We start from the raw sequence: 27,500 nt of genomic DNA, 5'->3' as shown, positions 1-27,500 counted from the left end.
CTCCGACCCTCTTTTTCGAATGGCTGTGCGAGCAGGAAGCGCGTGGCGCCATCGCGCCGTAGGCAGATCGCCGTACGATATGTTTGTTAGCGTGTTAGCGTTCTGATTAGCGGCCGGCTAGCGCCCTGCTTCAGGGTTCTAATCTGGCCTCACGCCTCACCGCACGTGCTCAATAGAGTCCGCACCCTCCATCATGACATCATGTCTTTGTGTAAAATCCTAGCGCCATTCACGGGCCCACCGCAGGGCTTAGCATGCCAGCGTCCACTATACCAACACACAGCTCTTTAAAGGGAGTCCCCCAGTTCCCCCAGCCCATCGATACACCCTGACTCCCTCTCCCTCATAGGGCCCTCTCTGAACATGGCCAGTGCCTCAGCCACTACTGGCTGTTTTTCTATGGGCTATATTTTAACAGCGTAAAAAAAAAAAAGAAGAAAAAAAAAGAAATGGGGGTCTTAGCGCAAACGCGATGTCGGGGGCGCTGCGGTGTCGGTGGGGTGGGGTGTGTGTGTGTGGGGGGGGTGGTGGTCTGAAATATTAGTGCTATTTCAGCGCACTTGATGACACTTGACCTGCTTATTGTCAGGAACACGTCTCTATTTACCGCTACTCCACCCACGTCAGCGCAGGGGAGACAGCGCTGCGGCGCAGCGGTATTTTCACCTGTTACCGCCGACACAAATTGCCAATACGCCTGCGTTTGGACTTCATTTGGTCCGTTTTGCGCCGGGTGAAAATAGAGCCCTATGTGTTCCCTAAGGCTGGGTCGTCCTGGGCTTGGTGGAGAGGGACTGAGTGTTCTAGCTCTTTATTGGCCATTTTTCACCGATCTTTTGTGTGATATGCACATCTGGGCCATGGCACACCTTGACTGGCCTTTTGATTCTGGAAGGGTTAGCTGGTTCTTGAAGCATGGAAACAGGAATTTGAATTTTTACTTGGAAGTCAAATCAGTGGACATCAAACGACATGTTCTACATGATAAAAGAAGATACGATCCACCTGAAGGTGACCCAGAACGTTTATGTATCTCGGTTCTTTTCTAAGACAATCTCTCTCAACCTTTTCACAAACACTGGAGGATTCAATGTTGCACAATGTACTGCACATTACAACCTTAGTGTGATCTAGCATGTTTCAGATCACGGTTCACCCCATGATAAACCCATACCCCTGACTCATCACCCCCCACCCCAACCCAAGAGAACCAAGACCCAGGTTGTAGGGGTCCAGTCCACATCCCAATGATGTCACAAAGCACATGAGCAGTTATTGGTTGAGATACCATCAGGGGAGGGGTTAGTCAAATAAACAGAGAGAGTGGAGGACGTAAAAAAAGATGCAATGTCTTACCCACAAGAATACTTTTGGTGGCAGTGTATGAGACAATCTGTCAAAGGACCAAAGGAGGTGAAATATACAGTCCATATTTAATCATGTCAAGATGTCAATTCTCACTGTCCTCTAAGATGACTTGGAGGAACATGTCCATGTAGTTTCGGATATCTGGCTAAAATACACAGTGGAGTAAAGCCCTAATTCCATGTACCAGGGGAGGCTGGTGGAGGTAGAAATCGGACGACAGGCTCATTGTAATGCATGGAATGGCATGAGGAATGGTATCAAACAAACATGTTTAACACTGCTTGTCATTCCATTCCATGCATTACAATGAGCCCATCCTCCGATTTCTACCTCCACCAGCCTCCTTTGCCATGTACTGTATATACATCTTCAACTGACTACACAGAGAGTCTCTAGGTCATGAGAACGAGACTGTTTAGGGAGAAATTAATTGTAATTAACTGTAAATAAACAGCGTGTCTATGTTGCATAAAACATTGCCCATTGACTGAGAGAGAACAGTTTTGTCCCCTCTCCCCTACTGCAGAATTGCAGCACCAACCGTTTCCTCCTGGACCTCAACATCTCAACAGTTTAGATAAGAGACAAACAGTCCCTATCTTCAAATAAACCTTTCCCACGTCTGAGTGCCGTTTGTGTGTATGGACACTCTCCAGTATTGGCTTAGACAGTGGTAAGACCATGGTGTTCCACTTAGAGAGGACACTCATGGCCTAAGTAGGGACTGACTGCGGTCAGAAGAAGTCACAGGGAAAAAGAGAAAGGCTTGTTGTGAACAGAGTGAGGTGTAATGCAATAGTTGCTGAAAAGCCACTTGTGTCACATGTTATGTTCTCTTAGCCTTTTCCAATTGTGATCATAAAATAGTGAAAATGCATCATGTTTATGGCATTTTATTTCTCTATTTGTTTTATCTTATTGGTCATTAAAGTGCCTCATGTCACAATACAGTACATACAGCCCACTGTGTTCAAAGTCAATATGTTATGTGTGTTTGCATGTTTGTGAAAGTGTTTGGCATGGATGCCTGTGTGTGTGTGTGTGTGTGAGTGACTGGTCATAAACATGCCACTGCCCTGGCGTATCACCTCCAGGATGATTAAGTGTACCGCCATCCTGTTTCTGTCTCCTGGCCTTGCAGAGCTGCTGAGTTACTGCCTTTTGAACAACAGGCTCAGAGAAACAGACATACAGAGTGTGAGAAAGGTTGGCTTGTTTTGTCTGTCTGTGTACTGTATGAGTGAGATGGTATGCAAGTACGTGTGTGTGTGTGTGTGTGTGTGTGTGTGTACAAGTCAGATTTTGGATGTATGTGTAGCGTCATTTCATCTCGCTTGACTTGCGTGTCGCACGGTGCTCATCGTATGTTTGTTTAGCATGGTGTTGTGTTGGAGACACAGTTGACATTGTCTACTCAGCCATTACGACGCCTTTCATGTTTAATCAATCAGACGTAATTCAGAGATCCACAGGTCTATGTCACTATGTTTTTCTTCCCTATTCCTGGAAAGTTTGATTCATTTACCAGTCAAGTCTTTTCTATAGGTGTCCTTTCACTCAAGGGCTGGAATTCTTCACATTCACGTCAGAGAATTGAAACCTGGTGAAACATACGGCGACACACACACACACACAAACGCACACACACACACACACCCATACACCCACACACACACACACGCACACACACACACACACACACACACACTATTAATGCTATAAGTACTTATATTGTCAATTTGAACATCCACTTTTCAAACCATCCATGACAATATGAATGATTTGAATGATGAATATGAATTATTTAAAAAACACAATTATGTCTCAGAAACAAATGTTTTTTTTTATTTTTTATTTCAAACAGAATCAATGGCTGTGTTCTGCTCTGGGCTTCACTGTAACATAAGCTCTTGTTGGATTGCGTTGGACAGCACTGACAATACATCTGCACTCATCTGTGAAACAGGACCATATGACCATGCCTGAAATGACAATAACTAAAACCCCAGTGCAGGTCCATGAGGACGTTCACTCTCTTCCATTTCTGATAGTCAATCAAAGCCGGACTCTGTCCTGTCTCTTCCCTCTTTGCAGGTTGGTCCAACAGTGGGCAGTGGCAGGTCAGCTGCTCTAGTTGTTTTTCCTGTGTGTGTGTGTTTGTGTGTGTGTGTGTGTGTGTGTGCATTTTGTATGTATGTGCTTGTTTATGTATGTGTGTGTGTGTGTGTCTCTGTGTGTATTTTTTTTTATCTATGTGTGTTTGTGTGTGTTTATGTGTGTTGTTGCATGTACACAAGTGTATGTGTGTGTGTGTGTGTGTGTTTGTTGTATGTACCTATGTGTGTGTGTCTATGTTAGTGTGTGTGCCGTGCAGTGAACAGGGCTACAGTGGGGTGTACCCGGTGCCCTGGCTCTGCGGCGTCCATGTTGCAGTGGGAGCCCCAGGCCTGCTCCCATACATCCTCGCTCTGGGTGTGTTGATCCTATTGTCTGCTGCGTCACCACGCGTCGCCCGGCGAATAAAGGCCGTCTGGCTCCAAGCTTAAATATTGCAGCAAACTAAAAACCAACCATCAGAGCCGATTCATTCACATCTGCTCAGTGGGGCGACAAGGACAGGGCTTTAGGTGGGAAAGAGGGCAGAAAAAAGTTCACTTTTCCCCGCCGGGTGCCAAGAGAACGGGACAGGACACGACTTCACCGGAGCCGCAGCTGTGGCAAGTTGCCCATTTGATAACGTTTAACCAATATCATACTTTAACCTATATGATACTTTACAGGTGTAGGAGCTCTGTGTGTGGGTTATAGATCGTCTGATGACTAGTTTTCATGACGGATTTATTTAGTAGCATTTGGTGGCTATTGAAACGGTGCTTTTGGGGGCTACAGCAATATCATTTTTGCTATGTGTTTCTGCTGTCGTTCGATGTGGCTTTCGCTTATTGTCGATGAAAAGGGGGAACATGTAGCATAAAAACAACAGTAGGGCCTTGTCAAAGGGAGTTTTACATAGTTTTAAACTGTTTCTTTCAAGTTAGAAGCTATCAGCCTCGTGGTCGGATAGTGAAAGGACTCTGCCTCGATCGCTCGCTGTTCTGTTGCCATTTTGCTGAATTTCACATCGAATTAGTTTTCAACAGAAACGCGTACGTTCTGATAAAAGTGTGGTGGGTGCAGGATTTTGGGCAGTTCAAACTTTTTCCACATCTACATTTTTAACCCTTCTCTTTCCTCTCTTTCTGTCTTTCCCTCCACCATCCCTCTCCCCTCCCCTGCGTCCCCACCCTTCATTTTACAGTGCTACGGACCGATCATGGGTGACTGGAGCTTTCTGGGTAATATTTTAGAGGAAGTAAACGAGCACTCGACGGTGATCGGCCGGGTGTGGCTCACAGTGCTCTTTATCTTCCGCATCCTCATCTTGGGAACGGCGGCCGAATTCGTGTGGGGAGACGAGCAGTCGGACTACATCTGCAACACGAAGCAGCCCGGTTGCGAGAACGTGTGTTACGACGAGGCCTTCCCCATCTCGCACATCCGCCTGTGGGTGCTGCAGATCATCTTCGTGTCCACGCCGTCGCTGGTCTACGTCGGCCACGCCGTGCACCATGTCCACATGGAGGAGAAGCGTAAGGAGCGCGAGGAGGCGGAGCTGAGTCGCCAGCAGGAGCTGAGCGAGGAGCGGTTGCCGTTAGCGCCCGACCAGGGCAGCGTCCGCACCACCAAGGAGACCAGCACCAAGGGCAGCAAGAAATTCCGTCTGGAGGGCACCCTGCTGAGGACCTACATCTGTCACATCATCTTCAAGACCCTGTTCGAGGTGGGCTTTGTGGTGGGGCAGTACTTCTTGTACGGCTTCCGTATCCTGCCGCTGTACAAATGCAGCCGCTGGCCCTGCCCCAACACGGTGGACTGCTTCGTGTCGCGGCCGACGGAGAAGACCGTCTTCATCATCTTCATGCTGGCCGTGGCATGCGTGTCGCTCTTCCTCAACTTTGTGGAGATCAGCCACCTGGGACTGAAGAAGATCCGCTTTGTCTTCCGCAAACCAGCCCCGGCCCAGGGTGAGGGCCCGGCCGCCCTGCCTCCCCCAGGGAAGAGCCTGCCCCCCCTGGCTGTGCCCTCCCTCCAGAGGGCGAGAGGCTACAGGCTGCTGGAGGAGGAGAAAGCGCCCCCGGTGGCTCACCTCTACCCCCTGGCCGAGGTGGGCATGGAGGCTGGGAGACTGGCCCCGCCCTTCCAGGGACTGGAGGAGAAGGGAGTGTTGGTGCGGCCCATGGAGGACATTTCGAAGGTGTACGATGAGACTCTGCCCTCTTACGCCCAGACCACGGAGACAGCGGGGGTGACACTACACGAGGAAGAGGAGGAAGAGGAGCAGGAGCAGCAAGAGGAGCAGGAGGAACAGGAGGAGCAGGAGGAGCAGGAGGAGCAAGAGGAGGAGGTGGTAGAGGAGAGAGAGGAGGAAGAGGAGAGGGAGGAGGAGGAGGATGAGGAGAGGGAGGAGGATGAGGAGGAGAGGGAGGAGGATGAGGAGGAGAGGGAGGAGGAGGAGAGGGAGGAGGAGGAGAGGGAGGAGGATGAGGAGGAGGTTGTGGATGAGGATGAGGAGGAGGTGGAGGAAGTGGTGGACGGGGAGGGGGGACCTCCGGCAGAGGCTGGGATGGAGGCCACGGATACGATAGAAGACACAAGACCGCTGAGCAGATTGAGCAAAGCCAGCAGCAGGGCCCGGTCAGACGATCTCACCGTATGAACATGTGAGACAACACACACACACACACGCACACGCACACGCACACGCACACGCACACACACACACACACACACACACACACACACACACACACACACACCAACACAAGGGAGCACACACACCTAACTCAAGACAACACACTTTTAAACCAGCAGGGCAGAAATCAAGGGAAACAAACATAAAACCAACAGGGATAGATTGAAACAGTTGCTTACTATTAGGACATGGGTTACATAATTCAACAGGCAAAACAAGAAGATCTGTGCGTGTTTGTGAGATAAGTGAATATTATAAAAAGTATAGCGGTTAAAGAGAGAGGAGGAATAGATTTTTTATTAAGCGTGTTCTTATATGAAACAAAACATGTGGAAAGGACAAACATGCAAAGGGGGGAAAAAGGTTTTTACTTGATGAAAATCCATGTTACGTTTTTAGAAACATCTTTTTCTATCGAAAGAGTTTTAACAATAACCAATGGAATATTACTAATGTTTACATATTCATGGGGGTTGAATACATAGGGGGACAAGGGTTATCATATTCTTGTGCGTCTGCACACCAGTAACCTTTACTGTAGTCAGGCAATCACTTTCATTCCCATACAGTCACGATGACATACTGCAAATATGTAGCTGCAAATATGTCGCAGGTGGAAGGGCTCTTGCACACCATGTCCTTGCACAGTCAAATCATACATCAAAATGTCAGTACTAGCAACATCGAGTTGAGAGTCAGCTTTTAGACTGAACAGAGAACGTACCTTTTGCACACCTGGATGATAGAACTCTGTGCAAGGTCTTTAACCCTTTATATCACCTCAACTATGCATCCATTTACACAAGTTTCTTTCAACTGAAAGGAGATCTGCATCTAAGTACAAGGGCATTTCTTTCCCTTTCATGTTTATATACAGTACAGGGTAGTACAGCCAAAAGGCTGAGTAGTGGAGAAAAACGAAAAAAGACCACATGTTGAATGTCTCTTTTCAATGTGATTCTTCAACTCTTATTTTAGATTGCTTCTCTTTCGTTTGCCGATATGCAGAAATGTGCTCTGTGGTAGCAGTTGTCGTTGAAAGAGAGGAGTGCTCTTTTTGCCCCCGATCACAGACTAAACCATAGTAACGACCTCAGGCTAAATCCTCTGTGTTTTCCCCTGTACAAACAGGCGTCAGGGCGATAAAGATCGCGCAACATCAGCACAAAGTATTGTTGAAGCAGAGACAATAAAAGAAACCGCTCTCATAAATGAAAACAAGCATCCTTGACATTGTTGTGAACAAATCTTTTTACTTGATTTTATCCGACCTCAATGGTTATTTTCCCCATAAGAATATGAAAGGACATGTTTACAAAATTCTGAGAGAAAAAACCCCCAACAGTTAAATGCAAACCTCATTGTACATAAAGTATAGTCGTACCTTTATATAAATGTCTATTTATATAAAGCAGATGACATTTATTTCTAGTTATTATATGTCTACATAAATCATGATAACTATGATGATTATCACTTAAAACTACTGTATCACACCAATCTTATACAAGATTAAATATTCAATGCTTATATTTGCTAGACTTGCATTGTACTTTTTGGCCTTCCATATCTCTGTCCCTGACTTTTAAAAAACATCTCAAATAAACATATAAGAGCAGAAACTCTCCTATCCAAGGAATATATAAAACAAACACCAAAACAATGCCTTACCGTACAAAGGCAATGCCTTATAATATGCCTGATGTTTATCTCTCTCTCTCTCTCTCTCTCTCTCTCTCTCTCTCTCTCTCTCTCTCTCTCTCTCTCTCTTTCTCTCTGCTTTTATTGAAATTGCTTTGCTATGTTGCTTTCCAGTTTATAATTTCCTGTGCCTTTTCTGTACAAGTAAATTCTCTAATGTTATTGTGATGGGTAAAGTGCTTACATTGCTTTTGGAACTATGTACTGTACACTTCATGTTTTAATTACATTTTCTTTTTCTTTAGCTTCCATGTAAATCCTATGTATATGCAAAATCCCCCTTTACTTTTTAGGGAAGTGTAAAGTATGCATGCAAAGTGTGCTTGTCTGTCAGTGCTGTGCTTAAAATCAAAGCATTGGTTACGCGGTTGTTAAATACAGCAGTGTGTTTATCCAGTTGCATAGATGATCTAATGGTACAGAAAAGCCACACATGTACACACACACATGCCTGCGCATGCACACACATACACACGCGCACACACACACATACATGCATGTGCACATGCACGCACAAACACACACACACTCTCACACATACACACACTCACACACACACACACACACACACACACACACACACACACACACACACACACACACACACACACACACAGTGTTGGTTTTGGGGGTATGATCAAACGGCTCTAGACAAACTCTGACAGGAAAGGCAGCTTTGACCCCTTTGTGACCCCCAGCCACTCCTTTGCCTCCCATAATCCAATGCTGTGACAACCTTCTGTATTAGTGGACAGGCTTTTCAGAACTGCAGATTTTTTTTTTTTTTTTTTTTTAACACACTGCAACATTGTAAAAATGTTTCCAAACCAAAACATGCTCTGGTCGTCGTGTGTTCAATCCATGTAACTGGTATGTGTTTTTTTTGTTTTTAAGACAGTTCCCCTTGCTTATTTGTTTGTAAGAAAATTTAATTAATCTTTGGAAAGAAAACGAACCCTTTTTACTAACTTGTAGTCCTCTTTGCTCATAGTTGTGTGGCAGTGTCATCTTTTGGAAAGTGAACCAAGGCAATAAAAGGTCACACGTGGTCAAGAAGTGTTGCGTCAGTGTTTCTCTGCAAACTATTCACTCACATAAACACACACACACACACACACACACACACACACACAATTTTTGCTGACATTTGATGTTTTGTAGCCTACTGCCACAGTGCATTACTTGCCAGAGGATTCTGAATGTACATGGGTATAAACTTATTGGTGAGTAGCTGCTGCCCTCTGCTGGCAAACAAGCATAAAGACAACGACTGCCAAGTGTTCATTCAATGGTCATTGAATAATAGTTGAATAATAACTGAAAACATAAAAAGTTAAAAAATAAATTTGGGTGCATCTTATGACATTATTTTATCCAAGGCTACAAAATAGAGGAGTATTATGATGAAGGTCCAGTCCAATCAGTGTGCTGTAATCCATGTTCGAATTCATATGTTTTGTAAGTGGGTTATAGAACAATAACGTCTTTTTAAAAATTATACTATTGTGATAGAGGTTGGATTGGCATGTTTGCAAGGTGTTTTAGATGTATTTGAATGAGAATCAGAACCTACCAAGTACCTCAGTAGGGGAACAAAAAAAAAAAAAACTCTTGAAATTGAGTGTGAACTATCCCTTTAAACCACTCAGAGCCAGTATTGTGAAATGTACATTTCATATATTTAATTAGTTCAGTTAGTTATATGCATCTTTGAATATATAAGTTCAGCAGTGTTCAGCAGTGTCCCCCTGAAGCTCAAATACACAGATGACACCACTGTACTGTATGTCTAGTGTCACGCCTGACATTGCTGTCTGGTGACTCTGGCGCCCTCCTCTGTACGGGGCCAGTGCCCTCCTAATCTACCAGGATTCGTTTCACCTGTGTGTTCTGTCCCGTTTGTTATTTATAGCCTGTGTGTTTCCCCAGGTCTTTGTCAGAGATTCTCCCCGTCTGTTCGTGTTTACCATGTCTGCCCGTGTTACTACCCTCTTCGTTTTGCCACTTGTGAAGTGAGTACCTATGTTTATTGGAGCTTGGCTTTCTCCACTTTTATTTTACCCTTTTCTCCCAGTGTTTGTTTGTGCATCCTGCCCCGATCTTAATTAAAAGAAACGTTTGTGTATTTACGCCTTCGTCTGAGTATTTCTCCGCACTTGGGTCCACCGCATCCGCATTGCTAACAGTCTAGTGCCTCCCATACCCTCACATGCTTCTTCTGAACTTCTTCTGAACTACTTCTGAAATACTTCTGAAGTTCTTATGAACAGTTCCCCCAGTAGATATGCACAATCTTTGCGTAGGGTACAGGCGATACAGGCTTATAGCCAGACATCAGAAACAGTGTTACACCTCATCTTCATTACAGATATCAAACCCTTTAGACTACCACAAGCTCACCTCACTGACAAGTTTTCATAGCTCACTTCCTCGAGTATGTTGAAGCTTATGGGGATTTTTGGTGAGACCAGAAGAGGAGACTTGACCTACGTGGGGAGTGTGCACTGACACACCGGGTCAGAGAAACAAGACTGTCCAGTGAGTGATTAACTCTAGCTAGGTACTGAAGCTGGTCCAGATGGGCTGACACTGGTAAGAAATAGTCATTTTAAGAGCAACATGCGTATTCAATTAGAAAATCCTAATCCTATGATGAGATCATTTGGGATCATCCAACGTGGCCTGCTGCCTAATTAATGAAACCAAGTGCAGGGGCTTCCGTGGTTTTATGCTTTTGATTGAAGTACAATGAAATGTGCCTACGATGTAAAGTAACAACCATTTTCAATACATTTTTCTATTAGATTTAACATTCAGTAATTCAATTTGTGTTTATTGTATTGTTTATTACAAGGAAGGCATGGATAACTGTTTGAGGGATGTCAACACAGGCAGGGGAATGTCTCATGTACTGGACACTCTGGATGAGTCTCATACCAACAGGTAAAATAACCTTTCAGGGAAATTCAGTTGCCGCATAGGCCATTGACATACACACATATAACAATCAACAATAGTATATATTCAGCAAATAACTTATAGAAAGATAGCATACATTATTGCTTTATCATCACATGATGCAAACCTCAACACACAAGTGGAAAGATGATGTCAGCCATTAAGGTTAGGGCATGATAAGGTTAGGACATGAGAAAGTTAGGACATGAGAAGGTTAGGACATGTTCAGAAGTGTAATAGCTGTCAGCAAGAACCAGGAAGTACCATTGAGGCTGGAGGACCTCGTTTACCAGGAAGACAACAGACATGACTAAGATAAAGTAGTAGCTCTAGTATCAGACATTCCATAATCAAGAAACGGACAGTTAGTTCACATGCCCACAACAATACTGTAACATACTGTACATGAGCACAACAGTAACATTTTCAGCAAAACAGTAAGTCATTTCTCATTGCTTTCGCACAAAATGGTAATGTTAAACACCTTTTTGCAAAACAGTTAATTTTCTGCATAAGACACACAAATCAATTAAGTATTGACAAACAAAACAGAATTAGTTCCTAGCAGCACAGATACATCTCCCATTATAGTGAATAAGTACTCTACATATGTAAACTCTCATGGCTCAAGAGTTTAACTGACAATCAGTCGTGCAATTTTTGTTGTTGGAACTATCTGCTTCGTTCTGATTATTAAAGATGAATTATAGTTAGTATTAATATTCTCTATAACAGAAGCAGAACTATAAACTAAAAATAAATTAATATTGATGGTTATACTATTTAGTGTGTCATTCTGAAATTAGTGGTGAAATTCATTTTTCATTAGACGACAAATGATACTGTTTTGATGCACTGATTTGCTTTTGTGAAGTTTTGAGAGTTGTAGTGCATTTTTCAAAAGAAATGTGGTGTTTTCAGAAACATGTTTATTGCTTAGGGGAACATGTTAACTGTTAACAGAAAAATCAAATACAATTTAATGAAATGAAAGATAGCTATCATTAATACATACTATAAATGCATTCAGTTATCAGTTATAGGCCTATGACTGCACATCACAATAGCTTAGCTTAAACTCCTTAAATGAGAGAAAACTTTCCAGGTAAAGCAAATATATTGTTTGCATATCTCCTATCTTTTGGGCTAGGGGTCAACTTCAAAATGGATGACAATCATTTTCATTTCCCCACTCAGATGGCCGCAGTGTCATGCGTTTGGTTGGCAGTACAGTGAGGTTGCCGTGTGGTAACCAATCCCTGAGCTTCCTCACACAGCTCACCTGGTCGAAGGGCGGGACCCGCCTGTTCTCCTACCAACCAGGCAGGTCTGTGTACACCTACCCCACTGCCACTAACCTCATGCTGAGCCTGAACGCTAGTGACCTGGTCATCCCTAGCGTGCGTTTGTCTGATGCTGGGAACTATACCTGTGTAATATCTAGTAGCAGGAAGGGCATCTGGAGCCAGGACTGGGAGCTGCTCATCACAGGTGCGCCAACAGCCTTTTATTAATGTATTACTGAATAGAGGACACCTGGGTTCGCCTGGTACGACCTGCACTGTGTAAACCAGTGGAGGCTGGTCCCTAAGCATTACAATGAGCCCGTCCTCTGATTTCTACCTCCACCAGCCTCCCCTTATGCAAACAACCCATCCCTACCACCCAACAACACTGCCATCACCAAGCAACACATCTACAATGCTGCAAACCAATCACGCAGCAGGCACACACATTAACAACCTGGTTCAACCCCTATCACCCAGACAGATTCACAATAACCACCTGGTTCAACCCCTATCACCCAGACAGATTCACAGTAACAACCTGGTTCAACCCCTATCACCCAGACAGATTCACAGTAACAACCTGGTTCAACCCCTATCACCCAGACAGATTCACAGTAACAACCTGGTTCAACCCCTATCACCCAGACAGATTCACAGTAACAACCTGGTTCAACCCCTATCACCCAGACAGATTCACAGTAACAACCTGGTTCAACCCCTATCACCCAGACAGATTCACAGTACATCATGCTAACAACACAACATCACACCCAAACCACGCAACCAAACACGCTTCCGGCACTAACTGCTTATGGTGTCTGTTCCTAACATTCAGGCTGACACCAGCAGATCTCTATCACACCAAGTGGCCCGGAATTACTGTCAGTTTCCATAACGTCAGCGATGACCTGTTGGTTCCACACATGCATATTATTTTATTAGCTTACAACACAGCATGTCAGGATTGGTAATAGGACTTCAGCCAGCATTATTACAAATGTTGGCACTCCACAGGGATGCGTCCTCAGCCCCATCCTCTACACCCTGTTCACCCACGACTGTGTCGTCTCCCACAAGGACAACATCATCCTAAAGTTTGCAGACGACACCGCAGTGATAGGATGCATCACTGGCGGGGATGAAGCGGCTTACAGGAGGGAGGTGGCCAGTCTGGTAACATGGTGCGAGGACAACAACCTCACCCTCAATACAGACAAGACAAAGGAGATGATAGTGGACATGAGGAAGAAGAGGGGACCTCATCGGCCACTGTACATCCGGGAACTTGAAGTAGAGAGGGTGAGCAGTTTCAAATACCTGGGCGTCCACATCAGCGAGGACCTCACCTGGACACTTAACACCACTCAGCTGGTTAAGAAGGCCCAACAGCGGCTGTACTTTCTGAGGAGGCTGAGGAAGTTTGGCATGTCGCCCAAGATCCTCAGCAACTTCTACAGCTGCATTGTTGAGAGCATCCTAACTAGCTGTATCACTGTGTGGTACGGCAGCACTACAGCTATGGACCCAGACGCCTGCAGAGAGTGGTGAAGACCGCTGAGAAAATCACCAGGACTCCACTGCCCTCTCTGCAGAGCATCTACCACCGCAGAGTCCACAGGAGAGCCGCCTCCATCCTCAAGGACCCCACCCACCCCCAGCACGGACTGTTCACACTTCTACCCTCAGGCCAGAGGTACAGAAGTGTTTAAATGCAGGACCACCAGACTGAAGAACTCCTTCTTTCCCACTGCCATCAGGCTCCTAAACAACCCATAGGAGATTAATATAACTTTACTACCTCAAATAACTGAATTTTCCAGTTTGCACATGCATAATTGCACTGCTACATTTGCACTGTTTTATTATTATTATTGCTGCTATTTTATTTTATGCCTTAAATTTTGCTGTCTTGTACATTTTGTTTAGTATATATTGTATATTCTTTAGTATTGTATATTTTACATTGGTTGGCATTCTGCAGACAGCAAAGCAAGAATTTCGTTGTACAGGGAAACATGTTTTCTACTGTGCATATGATAATAAACACTTTGAATCTTGAATCTTGAAGCATGTTAACAGGTGGAACGCCGCAAACACTCTTATGAGTGTCACTAACCCGGTTTCATTACTTGTTTGTACTATGTTGGTAAGAGCAATCTGTGGGCTACTGTTTGATGTCACAGTCATTTAAAAATATATATTTATCACAATAATAAAAATATATATTCATCACAATAATTTTTTAATAATATTTTTGGGGATTATTTTGCAGAGGCAGTTGAGGAGAACTTGGTAAGGATCACTCTTTCCCATAACAATACACACTTACCTCTACAAGATCAACTAACACACACTAACCTGTACAACCTACAAATATGATCCATCACAGGTGTTCACTTACTCAGGTCAACAATGTAACATTAGTATTTCACATTCACACACAGCCTACTTTGACTCGGTAAATCCTCAGGCATTACTAACACAGATATACTGAGTTGGTGAACTTGAACATTTCCAAAAGTGTAGCCTAATCAAAATCTGTGGTATTATGTGGTACTGACACAAACCTTGATGGGAAGTGTGGTGTACTTAAGCTGTTGGGTGGGTGGGTTGGACTGAGTATATAGGTATGGTCCTTCACATAACAATTACAATTGGAAATTAAGGTTCTTCAGCTATGAGGAATTATGTGGTTCCTCTAAGAAAAAGAAAAAAAGAAAAATGTCTTTTGAGGCATCCTTTGAAGAACCTTTTTGAGTTCCATATTGAACACTGTAATAGAGCAACCGATTCTAACTAATTGCATCAGCTTTTTTAGTAGGATGTATACAATTTTAACTTCAATAAACTTCTGTACTACTGTACCCAAAATATGTCTTTATAAAAATTCTGTCATATTAACTCAAAACGGTGGTCCATTTGGAGTCATGTGACCCATATGGTTTGTGTAGGGACCACTCAACCCTTTAAGTAACTGTAACTGTAACTCAAGTGAGTGCAAGGTGTTTCCACAAAACAATTACAGTTAACAAATCTGGGGTAATGAGGGTTTACAGTGTATCAGTTTATCTACGTGGTTCTGCTGAACCTGGTCACATCCAACACATTTCCAATAAAGCCCTGCCAGATTGAAGATTAGATCAGCCTATGTTGTGTCCCTGTGTGTTAACACTCAAGACTGAAATAACCTAACCACCAGCTGCCTGGCAACTGATGCAACGCAACAATGTCAACACAGACCCACATGACTGCCATAGGAGAGAGAGAGAGAGAGAGAGAAAGATAAACAGGGGAAGGGAGGTGTGGGAAAGTAATTGAGAAAGAGAAGTGTCTAGAATGAATGTTAGGAATGTAGTAGCACCTGATAACGAAAGAATGTAATGGGATTATGTCTAATATTAGTTCCAGAGCACTAGTGTGGGAGAGTGACAGGACATAAAAAAAGATGTGTGTGTGTGTGTGTGTGGTTGGGTTGTGTTGGTTTAATACTAGCTTTAGCCAGCAGGTGGAGCAGAACGGCGTGGGCCTGACTTATGCTCCGGTTTCAGCAGGCTGTTGCCATAGGACTCAAATGGAGGGACAGCCATTTATTAACACAGACCCTGTGTTCTATGTGTCATGGAAGCTTTCGGACAATGGCTTCTTTTGAGGGGAAGAGGACCAGCGTCTTCTCACTGTGCCACAGTATCTCACTGTGCCACAGTATCTACACTTCTCACTGTGCCACAGTATCTACATATACACTGCAGTACCAGAGAAAAGGGAACAAACAGATGTGACAGAGACTGTTTTTTGATGGTTAGTTTGATGGTGTTTATACCACCACCTAAAGGCAGTGGTATAAACACTGTGTTTAAGCCACGGAATGCTTTATTTTGTAGCTGCCACTGTGGGAAAGAAGGAAGAGACAGAGAGAAGTGAACAACTTTTTTTGACGATTTATTAAGATCTCGTTTTGGTCAACATTTGGTAAACAAAACCAATATTTTAGAAACAAATAAAAACAAAAATAATTTACAATTGTGCATAAACAGACACACATAATCCAATTCAGTGTAGTTTATCAATTGGCAATGAGTGATTTATGTACAGTCCTTGTTACCAAGCAGAATGTATAGTCAACAAAAGATCTAGCTCCCATCCTCAGGGGCATTAAACACACACACATGCACACTTGTGTTCTATCTCTATCACCAGGGTATTCTAATTAACCCTACCTAATATCTCTAGGGTACAGAAGCCATGTATTCCTACATTTTTTTTTTACTGTCCTTGTGTGATACTGGCACACATAAAGACTTCATCCACATATCTTTAAAATCAAGCCACTAAATGCTGCAGAGTGAAAAATGGCTATCTTTTGAAATATCACACATTGATTTTGCCGATTTATTCTTTTTACATTTGCCAGGATTAAGAACATGGCCAGCCATGATGCAGTCAGATATGTACGTGTAGTATCTAAACCACTACTTACAATGTAGTGGTTTAATGGTAGTAGATGTTAGTTGTTGTTCATTTCTATTAACAAGATTTTTCAGAATCTGAAATTAACTTGCAGCAGGCTGACAAGTGCCACAACAACCATTTTAACCAACAGACTATTTTATCAAAGGACCTTTGACTGGTGACTGGTGTTATCAGTGTCATCATGTGAAGGACATTTACGAGAACAAATATAAAAACACACATTTTTCACATCACTGAGAGACAACTCAAGGTGAGTTAACACATAACCAGGTGTGATGCAGTATATAAAGTAGTTTAGTCTAGAGAGGCCGGGGAATACAAAACCACAGTTGGTGGATTTCACTATAGATAACTTAAAATGTTCCAGTATGAAAGTATATGTTGCTGGGTGATGATCTCTCTCTCTCAACAAGCCTTATTGACCAAACTACCTGGTCAAATTGTCCCAGAACATCATCTCTGTATCCTAATTGTGTCATTTGTTTCCATTTTTTTCTAACCCTAAATTTTTGAGGATAATCTGAAAGGTCATGATGAAAAATAAATAAATACATTAAATAAATTTAGTAGTTGTAACACTCTTAAATGGGTTGATTTGACCCACAACATAACAGGAGGGTTCAGTACTTCAGGAGGAGAGAAGTGAGTGCATATTTCAGGGAGAGGTTTGTGAAGCAGACTTGAGCTCAAGTTCAATAACAAGAGGCCTTTTAACAGCTGAATGCACCACAGCCCAGGATGTGGGTGTTGACCACTTACTGTGGTATGTGCTATTAAGAAACATTCAGCTCCCACCCTCAGCAGAAATGAACACACACACACAGGCCAAGTTGAGTCAAGATGTCGACCTCTGACTTGCCAACACACATGACCGTCTCCTCAAATACCGTCGTAAACCAGCTATGTGCTATCGAAAAGCTAGCAATTCAACGGGTATTTGAACTTGAGAAGTGAGTTTAGGTCACATGCCGGGAGATCATATTGCTTTATTGATACCTGTAACCTGTGCAAACCTGTACAAGAAGTTCACAAAAATGGGCAAGACTACTATAAAGTAGTGATGGCAGTGCGACACTGAAGCTTCGATACGTGCTTCAAACATTGAACAACAATTCCATCGAACCACTGGTTCAACAACCAACAACTCAACAGCAACAACGCACCTACTACGACAATCCACAAATTGTGCATTGTTTAGAGCGGGTATAAAGCCTTGAGGCGCTCAAATTCAAAACTGTCGCAACCTATCACCTGTCAGAATCGAGACGAGGCAGTGCCAGTGAATCACCTGATTGGACCGCGAAACAGTCAGGTGATTCATTCAGGCAATGAAGCAGTTGCTGCTTCGGACGTCATATGTCACATGATTTTTTTCGCACCAAAGCAAGCTTTGATGCAGTGGTTCGATGGAATTGTTGTTCAGTGTTTGAAGCACGTATCGAAGCTTCAGTGTCGCACTGCCATCACTACCTGAAACTCACTCCCTTAAAGGCAAAGCCTATGTAGTCATAGCATTTACCTCCTTGATTGCCAAACGTCTCATTCTTCTCTCCTGGAAGGAACAAACACCCCCTAACTTCGCAAGATGGATCAAAGACACTAAGCATTTTCTGAAACTTATCTGAGAAAATCAGATATACCCTTAAAGGTTCTTTGCAAAACTTTAGGAAGATCTGGACTACTTTCATAGACTACTATGAAAGACCAAGGTCAATGACAGATGAAAGAGTTTTAAAGGGATATTTCACTACCTTTCTTATGGTCTCAAAATATCATTGGTTTGCACATAGTCCTATAGTTATGGGGTTGACTTTCCTCTTGAATCCTTCATATGGTCCCACAAATCAGTTCGGATATCTCTGGAAACACAAATAAAGAATAAACGTTTTATGAAGAGCCACAAGATCAAACAAGCAAACATTTGGAATATGCCTTCATGACTGCATGGCGAGACATACTTTTTGGCAATACTGATACCTGTACCCAATACCTAACCTTCACCCTTAGACAAACCACACCCTTGATCCCAACCTTAACCCTAAAACCTTACCAATTCCTTACTCTAAGCGAAAATATCCTGAGCCTAATCTAAACAAAAGAGTGGATATTTCATCAACGAGCAATCTAATGGGTATCAGAAACTATAAAAATGAGATAAAATAGAGCTGGAGGTAAATGACACTGATCTATATACCTATACTACACATATACAGTCTATTCAAGTCAAGCCCTGCACCACATTTCAGCACACACCTCTGCAAAAATGGGTCAGTAGGGAAGGTGGCAGCAAACATAATGTAACAGTAATTACTTTGTGCGTGTGTGTGTGTGTATTAGGAAGTTGGGCATCTGATGCGTACGTGTAGCCATGTTTATATCTAAAGAATCTTTCCAGAATAATAAATGAGAGGATAAGTTCCGTACATCATTCTATTTCTACATGTCCAACTTGTGGGCTCTCCTCCCGCCTCCTGGTTGGAAGAGCTGTAGATACTTCATCTTCCTCATTGCTGTCTTTCTTTCTCACGCAGACCTGGAGTGAAGCAGTTATGGATATCAATCATAGGCATGTTTTTATATGCATAGTTGACAATGGTTGATAAAACAAGTCCTGTTCATCTTTGTGGAGGTGAAACTGCTCAATGGTGGTTTATCTACAGAGGTAGTGAGGTAGAGGTGAATCTTCTGACCAGTTATCTCATATTGTGGTAAGAGCGTGGTTGTTATGCAGAATGTAATGGCAAAAAATGTATTTGTACTATTTTGCTTAAGTCTTATATGAAATGTATTGACCTTGTTGTGACCCAATGTACTTTGTTATTTTCCATTATGTGACTGAGGAGGAACCAAAATCAACTTCTCCTTCTATCATACAATAGACAGTGTGTGACCTTGGAACACTCCTAACTGCAGGCTGATGTTTGAGATAGTGGCTCACAACGCCTACGCTTCTTTCCCAGCTTGTTTATCAGCAAGCAGGTGCAAGACATGTTTACCCCTAGACCTATGACGTACGAGCATTAGAGTTAAGGACGGTCCTCTCCTCAGCCACAGCATCAGTATCTGAATCCACACTGTTGGTGAAGGAATGCTGATCCAGCTTTAAACAACATTGTTTAAACTTTGTATATGCATTAAAACTCTCAACTGAGACCAAACATCATTTAATGTTGTTCACTGAAAGATTTCCATCACAAGAATCACAAGCAAGGGTTTTGTGCCAGGGTGTCCAGTTATAAACCCATGTTTACTGTAGTAACTGTTTCAACAAAGCAAATGTGCTTCTGAGTGGTCTAAAGCAATCATACATTGTGAGTGGTCCTAAGAACACATTTGAAATGAGAAAACTTTGATGAATTAAATGTTCTTGAAATTGGTCTTGCCAATGATATATAAGTTCTTGCATAAGCACAGACCATGGTTGATGTATACTATAAGGTCCACTGTTAGACTTGACCTATCACGATTATGTTAGACAGTGACATGAACTCATCTCATACAGTATACTGTAATGTGAGGTTAAACACACATCTCTGGGATGCTGGCATGCGTGTGTGTGTTGGAGCATGTGTGTGTGCTGGCCCGACTTGACTTTATCATGAACTTGTCTCATACCTGTAATGGTGTGATGAACATGTCCAAACTCCAGAAAAGCAGTCCAGGAAAAGAAAACACATTAACACATTAAAACACACAATATGTATAAAAATTCAATAGAAATTCCTTTTCATTACACAACATTCAGATTTCAGAGTAGAAGAAGTTACCGAGGAAGCTTTCTGTATTTGTACCAGTACCAAACAAAGACAGCAGCAGCAGCAGCAATAAAGAACAGAATTAACCACAGTAGAACCCAACAGGCAGTGCAGGTCCCTATTGGGAGACAGGAGAGGGCATTTACATTTACATTTAGCAGACACCTTTATCCAAAGCTACTTACAAGTACATTTATCTAAAGTAAGTGAATCATCTATACATCAGTCATCATAAGAAAAACAAATCTATACATGCTCTTATCAAGTTGTTCTCCTAGCAACTCATCAGTCATCACAGAAGTGATGAGAAGTTTCAGTTACAAGTGAGTACACCAAGCCATGGTGAGCAAACAGTGTGAATACTGTGTGTGTGTGTGTGTGTGTGTGTCACCTGAGGCTCGTTGGTAAACGTAGAGGGAGCCGGTTGCTCGTCCATAGGGGTTGGAGGCCTCACAGACGTAGAGACCATCCAGCTCAGAGCTGAGACTGAGGTGCAGTGTGTCTCCTTCCACTCTCACTGCAGACCCAGGCCATGGTTGGTTCACTCTGGGAGAGAGAGAGAAAGAGTTCAGGGATCTGTGTGTGTGTGTCTGTGTGTGTGTGTGTGTGTGTGTGTGTGTGTGTGTTGTTGGAGATGTGTGTATGGTTATGGTATCATCGTTATGGAGTACGGTCATGTTATCATGCAACTTCAACAGCTGCCAGGCCTGTGAGAGCAGCTAAGCATATAGAGAAAGAGATGATTAATACTATCTATTTTCTCATACAAACAGAATGAAGCTAACATTTTAAACCAGTTTGAATTAGTTTGCATACAGTGTGGGAGTGTACTGCACCTGCTCCAGGTGTAGTTGGCTTCTGGGTTGGTTAATGCTACACACTGGAACACTGAGGCCTGGGAGGTAGCACTGACAGTAAAGTTCACTGATACAGGTGGATCTGAGAGAGAGAGAGAGAGAGGTGAACAATTTTAAATTACAAGCTGTAGCAATGGTACGTACTTGACAGCACACATTACTGTCACATCATTTGTGCAGGGGGTGTTAGGTTTGGGCATGTATAGCTGCCACAAGAACTGCCTAACTTGTCTTTGACTACTGTAACTGCTGACAGCAGCAGCAGTATGTATTCAGAAGTGTAGAGAAACATCTTGTCTGCTCGAGTGCAAGCAAATGCCTCCAAATTCATTGGATGGCGCTACATCATACAGTAAAACAATGACCCAAAACATACTGCCATAGCAACTAGGGAGTTTTGACTAGAAAGGTCTTGACTGGCCAAGTCAATCTTCAGATTTAAATCCAATTGAACATGCATTTCATTTCCTGATGATAAGATGTTAGGCAAAAATACCCTCAAAACAAACAACAACTGAAGATGGCTGCAGTACAGGCCTGGCAGAGCATCACCAGAGAAGATACCCGGCGTCTGGTGGGGTCAATGGGTTGCAGACTTCAGACAGTTATTGCATGCAAAGGATTGTCCAGAAAAATACTAAACATTGGTGCTTAATGTGGACATTTCATAAATCTGTCCCATTACTTTTGGGTACTTTGAAATAGGGGGACTATGCATAAAAAGTGGTGTAATTTCTGAATGGTAAAAACCATGTACCATGTACACAAATACCATCAAATAAAAGCTGAGAACCTCTACTTTAACCTCATATGAATTATTTGATTTAAAATCCAAACGTTTAGTGTGTACAGTGGAACCTCGAGATACGAATTTAATCCGTTCCGAGACTTCCTTCGTAAGTCAAAACATTTGTATCTCAAATAAAAAAAAAAAAAGGGTTTGTGTGCAGGCGGCTGCCAGTTCTCACGCGCGGCTGCCACTTCTCGCGAAAAAAAAGGAGTCGTCTCTCAAATTTTCATTCGTATCTCAGAGCACAAATTCTACGAAATTTCAATTCGTAACTCAAAACATTCGTATATTGGGGCATTCGTATCTCGAGGTTCCACTGTAGAGCCGAAAGAAGAAAAAACTGTCCCTTTACTTAGGCAGAGCACTGTATGTACATGACACACTAAAACAAACAAAAACACCCCCCCTCATCCTCCAGTAGCTCAACGGATCACATCTACTGTACAAACAAGAGTTCCCAGTCTACAACAGAACACACAGCTCCTTTATTGTGCCACCTCTCCTCAAACACAGGGAGGTGCTTCACTGCCATGAAAGAGGCTAAATCTCTCCTGATGCTGGATCTCACCAACACCTTCAACACAACTGTGGCTCTACGCTCGTCTCACGTTAGCCTCCTTGCCCAGTTTGACTCACCATGGGGTGTCAGCCCTGGATCACAGCTTGTCTTTATTCAGCACCTCAACACAAGCCCTGTAGAGACTTAAGGGTGATTTAAGGGTTTAGGCCATCTATTTTGCACAATAAAACATTGATTTTGTACATGCTAAAAGTGTACAAAAAAAAAACCTTACCACTTTTCCAGTCAGTCAAAAGAATATTCTAGAGAAACCAATGACCTGAACAGTACCACGGTGTCAAGGTCCATGTCCTCCATCTTTGATTTTTGTGTTTTGTACATGGCCAACTTGCCAAGCCAAAAATACAAAATTAAAAGTGAGAGAAAAGTGAGAGAAGTGAAACTGGATCTAGATGACACCACACTGAAAGAATCCATTTGTTTGACTTTCCACACCTGAACCTGATCTCCCTCTGTGTTTGACACGGGAACTACCACTTTGAATGATTTGTTACAGTACAGAGTCTATGATATGTGTTCACAATAAGGACATACTGTATAAAAGTGTACTAAAACTTTAACAGTTTAATTTGTACATTGTAAATTAAGCCCATTATGGACATAATATAGCAGCTCAAAGAGAAAAGAGCTCAGGCAGTAGCCACAATTCAACAAGTTGTTGACAGCAGCCTACCATTTTAAAAGCTGGCCACTGCAATGAACAATTAAATCCTTGTTAAGTGAGAATGTAAGTACGCATTAGCTAAATGGAGACTGAGCAGTCGGTTGAGAATGTCATTGTCAGGCAGTAACCAGTGAAGGTTTATGTGTTACCAGTGGGGATGGAACCCTGGTCTCCTGCTGGCAAACCTAAACATCTACCATTAGACCAAGAGCACCAAACCCCCTCCAAACCCCTCTGGAACACATGGAGTAGGGCAGGAAGAGTACACTCACAGTGGATGTCTCTGGAGTAGGGCAGGAAGAGTACACTCACAGTGGATGTCTCTGGTGTAGGGCAGGAAGAGTACACTCACAGTGGATGTCTCTGGTGTAGGGCAGGAAGAGTACACTCACAGTGGATGTCTATGGTGTAGGGCAGGATTGTCTCTGTTGCCAGGGCAGACTGGTTGACCACACACTGGACCTCCTGACGGTTGGCAGCTCTGCTTGGCACCCCGAGCAGGTAACTGTGTACCGTGGTGGTGCCGTTGGCATGCTGGGTGGAGTTGGTCACCGTTCTCACCGATGCGTCCAACGCCCCTGTGTGCCACCTCACCTCCGCTGGAGGTTTGGCCCCAGCAGCTGTACAGGTTGCCAAGACCACCTCCCTCTCACCGATGACCGGAGGGAAATCAACGGAGACTGGACTCATAACTGGAGGAACTATGACAGTAAAACAACATCGAACAGAGAAAAGTGGAACTTGAATTTGAAATGAATTGAAATGGAATTTCTTGAGAAAGGGAAATTAATTTGGGGTCTAAGCCTGTCAGGCGTAGAACACTATTGTTTTTGTTAGGGGTTTTATTATTATTATTATTATTATTATTATTGTTAAGATGCCATCACTCAATTTCCTGTGAGATGCTTCATGTTAGAGACAAGAAACTTGGCAGTGCGGGCTGGAATGGAAAGGACCCATGGCCATTCAATGTTGGCAGTTCATATTTCAAACTTATTAAGCGGAAATATTACATTTGAGAGTATTGGTCACCCAGGGGAGGCTGGTGGAGGTAGACATCAGAGGACGGGCTCATTGTAATGCATGTTATGGAATAAGGAATGGTATCAAACAAGTGTTTGAAATGGCTACCTTTGAAAGGCCATGGGTCCTTTCCAATCCACATTTCTGCACCCCCTTCCCTTACTCCCGTCTATCGAGTGAGCCCTTCAGTGATGTTTTGATGACATCTTTGCGAGTAAACCCTATCTGAGTGAAGGAGATTGAGGGATAGCCCGAACTGTTGTTAATGGTCACTGTTTTATACCTGTCTGGGTACGTCAAAAGACTGGTATAAAACAGAGATAAAACACTAATGGCAGTTTGGGCGTGTGGATTGAATTGCAATGAATTGTGGGATACCCTTTGTTACTGTTATTTACTGTCATTACTTTTAGTGCTTAGATTTGTGTACTTATTGTACTGTATTGTTGATGCTGATTCATGTTGTTGAGCTGCTCTGCCTCAAGCATCTCATTGCATTATGTACTTCCTGATCCTGTGACCATGTCCTGTCTCTAAGGTTGTGGCTACTTGCAGCTTTAATTGGAATTTAATTTGTGAAATTGACCCCAATCCTGCAGTCTCTTATCATCACAGGAACATTTATAATAATACAAAATGTGTCATTACGAAATATGTCAAACCCAAAACATTGCAAATTGTTGCATTGCAAATTGTTGCATTACAAAACGGTTTAAATATTAGAGAAAAGGTCAACAGGCCTACCCAGCACATTCAGAGGTATCTCCGTCTGGTATGGTCCACTGGGGAAAACAGTAAAGATACATATGTAGGTGCCTTCATCCAACAGTCTGACACCTGATAACCTAATAGATCCAACATTTTCTGTTGTGCTCCCAATAAAGCGGACTCTATCACCCAATCCATTCACATGCTGGGTCTTGCCAGTGACTGGCTCAATGACGAAGAAATTAAGGTACTCTGGCTTTTCGCGTGTCTTTTTCTGCCATGTTATCTGAGTGAGCTCCTCATCAGTCTCAATCAGCTGGCAGAATAAGTCCACATTCTCCCCTTGTGTTACCGTCCTGCTTCCTCCAATCACCTGTATAGCTGGAGAGAAAACACTGGGCCATTAATCTGTCAGGAAACCTGCCTCAGACAGGCTGTTGATTGTACTGATGGGCTCATGTGGGATGGGAGAATAAATTCTATCGTTGAATTGAGCTTGCACACAAGTATGTGGGAATGGTTCTTGAAGGATGAAAAATATCAGTTAAAACATTCACAAGACAGCATTATTTAAGCCTCTTGTTTTGAAATTGTATGCTTATAACCAACCTTTAATGATTAAATAAAATTGCTAAACTTTAAACCTATTTGAGCAGAATAGCTTCCAGTCATCAGAAGTTTATCCTACATTTACATGTAGTCAGTTGTAAATAAGCCTGTTGGGCCGTTATTACTCAAGGAAAATAAATTATAGGACACATGATCAGTGATAGACGTTTGACAACAATTACCTTCAGAAAGCAAAAAAAGGCAAAAAAATAAAGAACAGAAAAGTGAAAAAAATGTAATTACCTTCAACGGCAATCCTCGTCATCATGATGAGGGAGCAGAATACATGCCCAGAATAACGTCCAATACACGTTTTCATTTCTGGGTGAATTCATTATAAAAAGCTTACAGTTATAAAGTATTGATTTTTGTATACATTTTAAAAATTCAGCTATATAATATACAACTAAAACGTTATAAAACATTGAGGACACACATCGAATGACGTCAGCGGTAATGCACGCATCGAATGTTAAGAAATACACGCATCGAATGTTCAAAGCTAAAGGCATAAATGAGTCATGACAAAGTTTGCAACATTCAACAACAATCCAACATGATATGGATTGGATTCGTTTTACCAACGAACCCCTGTACTTCAGTCAATTCGAGAGCTGAATCATCGCTAATCAACAGTTTTTGAGCAACATCCTCACCTTTAGAGGGAAAGTGCGACTCCGCCATTATCCGAATGGCACAACAAGTTTTTATTGAATCCAGTTTTCACGTACCCTTCACCCTAGCACCATCTTCTGGTTGACTATATCAGTGGTTCTCAAACTTTTTCTGCTAGTGTACCCCGTTTAAAATATTTTTTTCAGCTGAGTACCCCCTTCACCGGCACAAAACATTTTGTTAGGCACTGAACGGGGGAACCAGGCGCGAATACAGAGTCGGACAAGCATAGCAGGTTTGGGTATTTAATGAGGGGATAAGGGTAGGGGGTAGTCTAGAGTTGAGTTAGAACAGGTACAAAACACCAGTAGCTAATACGACGAAACGTAGTAACAAGCCTCAACGTAGTAAGGCTAGAAACTACCATAGGAACTAGTACAATCTAGCGATGAGTAGTTGGAAAGCCAGGGTAGATAACTGCATGGTGATGAGGTGATGGCCAAAAGGTGTGTATTGAGCAGGTGGAGAGAGAGACAGTGGAACCGGAGCCTGGTCACGCCCACATAGAACACCAACCCAACAGACAAGATGGACAAGGACAAGGTGCACTGGCGCCCCTAGAGGGGCTGGGGGGTGTGACACATTTTTGGGAGAAAAAAAAAAGAAAATGAACATAAATAATGTATGTGCGTTCTATTTGGCAGTGTAAACATGAACATTAAAAGGGTGCATATACTCACAATTTGTGACATGACAACTGTGAATCCAGTGCATTATTATACAGCTGAAAAGTTGCTTGGCCCATGGTTTAGTAAGAAAACTGTGATATTGTATGTATTCACTTTAAGTGGGCTACAGAAAAGCCATTACTCCAATTCAGCACAGGACAACAGCACTATTTATAATTATGTATACTTCCTTGAGATGCTTTGTGCACAATCACCACTGAAATGACAATTCTACCCACAATTTCCGAGAATATGAGAGACAATGTTTATTTTTGTTTATTCTCTTTTGTTTAGTCAACAAACTGTAACATTACAGTACATTACAGTACATTAACCACAGAGTACAGTGAAGCTAGTCTGGTATACATATACAAATACATTTCCAACCACAGAAAGATACAGTGATGGGCCTTCAGTGTCCCATAGGACCTCAGTTGAATGTGATATATTCATATTATTATTAAACCTTTATTTTAACAGGGGTGTCCCACTGAGACCAAGGTCTCTCTTTCATGGGAGCCCTGCTTACATTAAAATACATTACATTCAAAATGACATTGCATGACATTAGCCTACTACAAACAATACATTAA

At 42.7% G+C, this 27,500-nt stretch overlaps 2 protein-coding genes and 1 long non-coding RNA gene across 3 annotated transcripts in view; 1 reads left to right on the top strand and 2 right to left on the bottom strand.

Moving 5' to 3' along the window:
• Positions 1–4,681: 4,681 nt before the first annotated feature.
• On the top strand, positions 4,682–6,124 carry LOC310812868 (gap junction alpha-8 protein-like; the record flags this gene model as incomplete). The annotated part of the gene is made up of 2 exons (XM_083681604.1): positions 4,682–5,815; positions 5,981–6,124. 2 exons carry the CDS (start codon positions 4,682–4,684, stop codon positions 6,122–6,124), a joined length of 1,278 nt encoding a protein of 425 aa, XP_083537730.1.
• Positions 6,125–16,023: 9,899 nt separating this feature from the next.
• Positions 16,024–26,244, bottom strand: LOC310812969 (nectin-1). The gene is made up of 10 exons (XM_083681752.1): positions 26,221–26,244; positions 25,808–25,885; positions 24,992–25,336; positions 23,617–23,925; positions 21,170–21,272; positions 20,725–20,879; positions 20,346–20,451; positions 20,194–20,221; positions 19,003–19,111; positions 16,024–18,437 (listed from the first exon to the last, which is right to left on the bottom strand). Exons 2-9 carry the CDS (start codon positions 25,881–25,883, stop codon positions 19,004–19,006), a joined length of 1,230 nt encoding a protein of 409 aa, XP_083537878.1. The 5' UTR covers positions 25,884–25,885; positions 26,221–26,244; the 3' UTR covers positions 16,024–18,437; position 19,003.
• A 952-nt stretch (positions 26,245–27,196) lies between these two features.
• Positions 27,197–27,500, bottom strand: part of LOC310813397 — a 2,088-nt gene continuing 1,784 nt past the window's right edge. Inside the window, exon 4 of the long non-coding RNA XR_014554547.1 lies at positions 27,197–27,500. This exon is cut by the window's right edge and continues 433 nt beyond it. This is a non-coding gene — a long non-coding RNA (uncharacterized lncRNA).

This window comes from Argentina silus, assembly GCF_951799395.1.
Source record: "Argentina silus genome assembly, chromosome: 12".
NCBI lineage: Eukaryota > Metazoa > Chordata > Actinopteri > Argentiniformes > Argentinidae > Argentina > Argentina silus.
The sequence above is the reverse complement of the archived record's forward strand: the minus strand, read 5'-3'. Positions and strand labels throughout refer to the sequence as shown.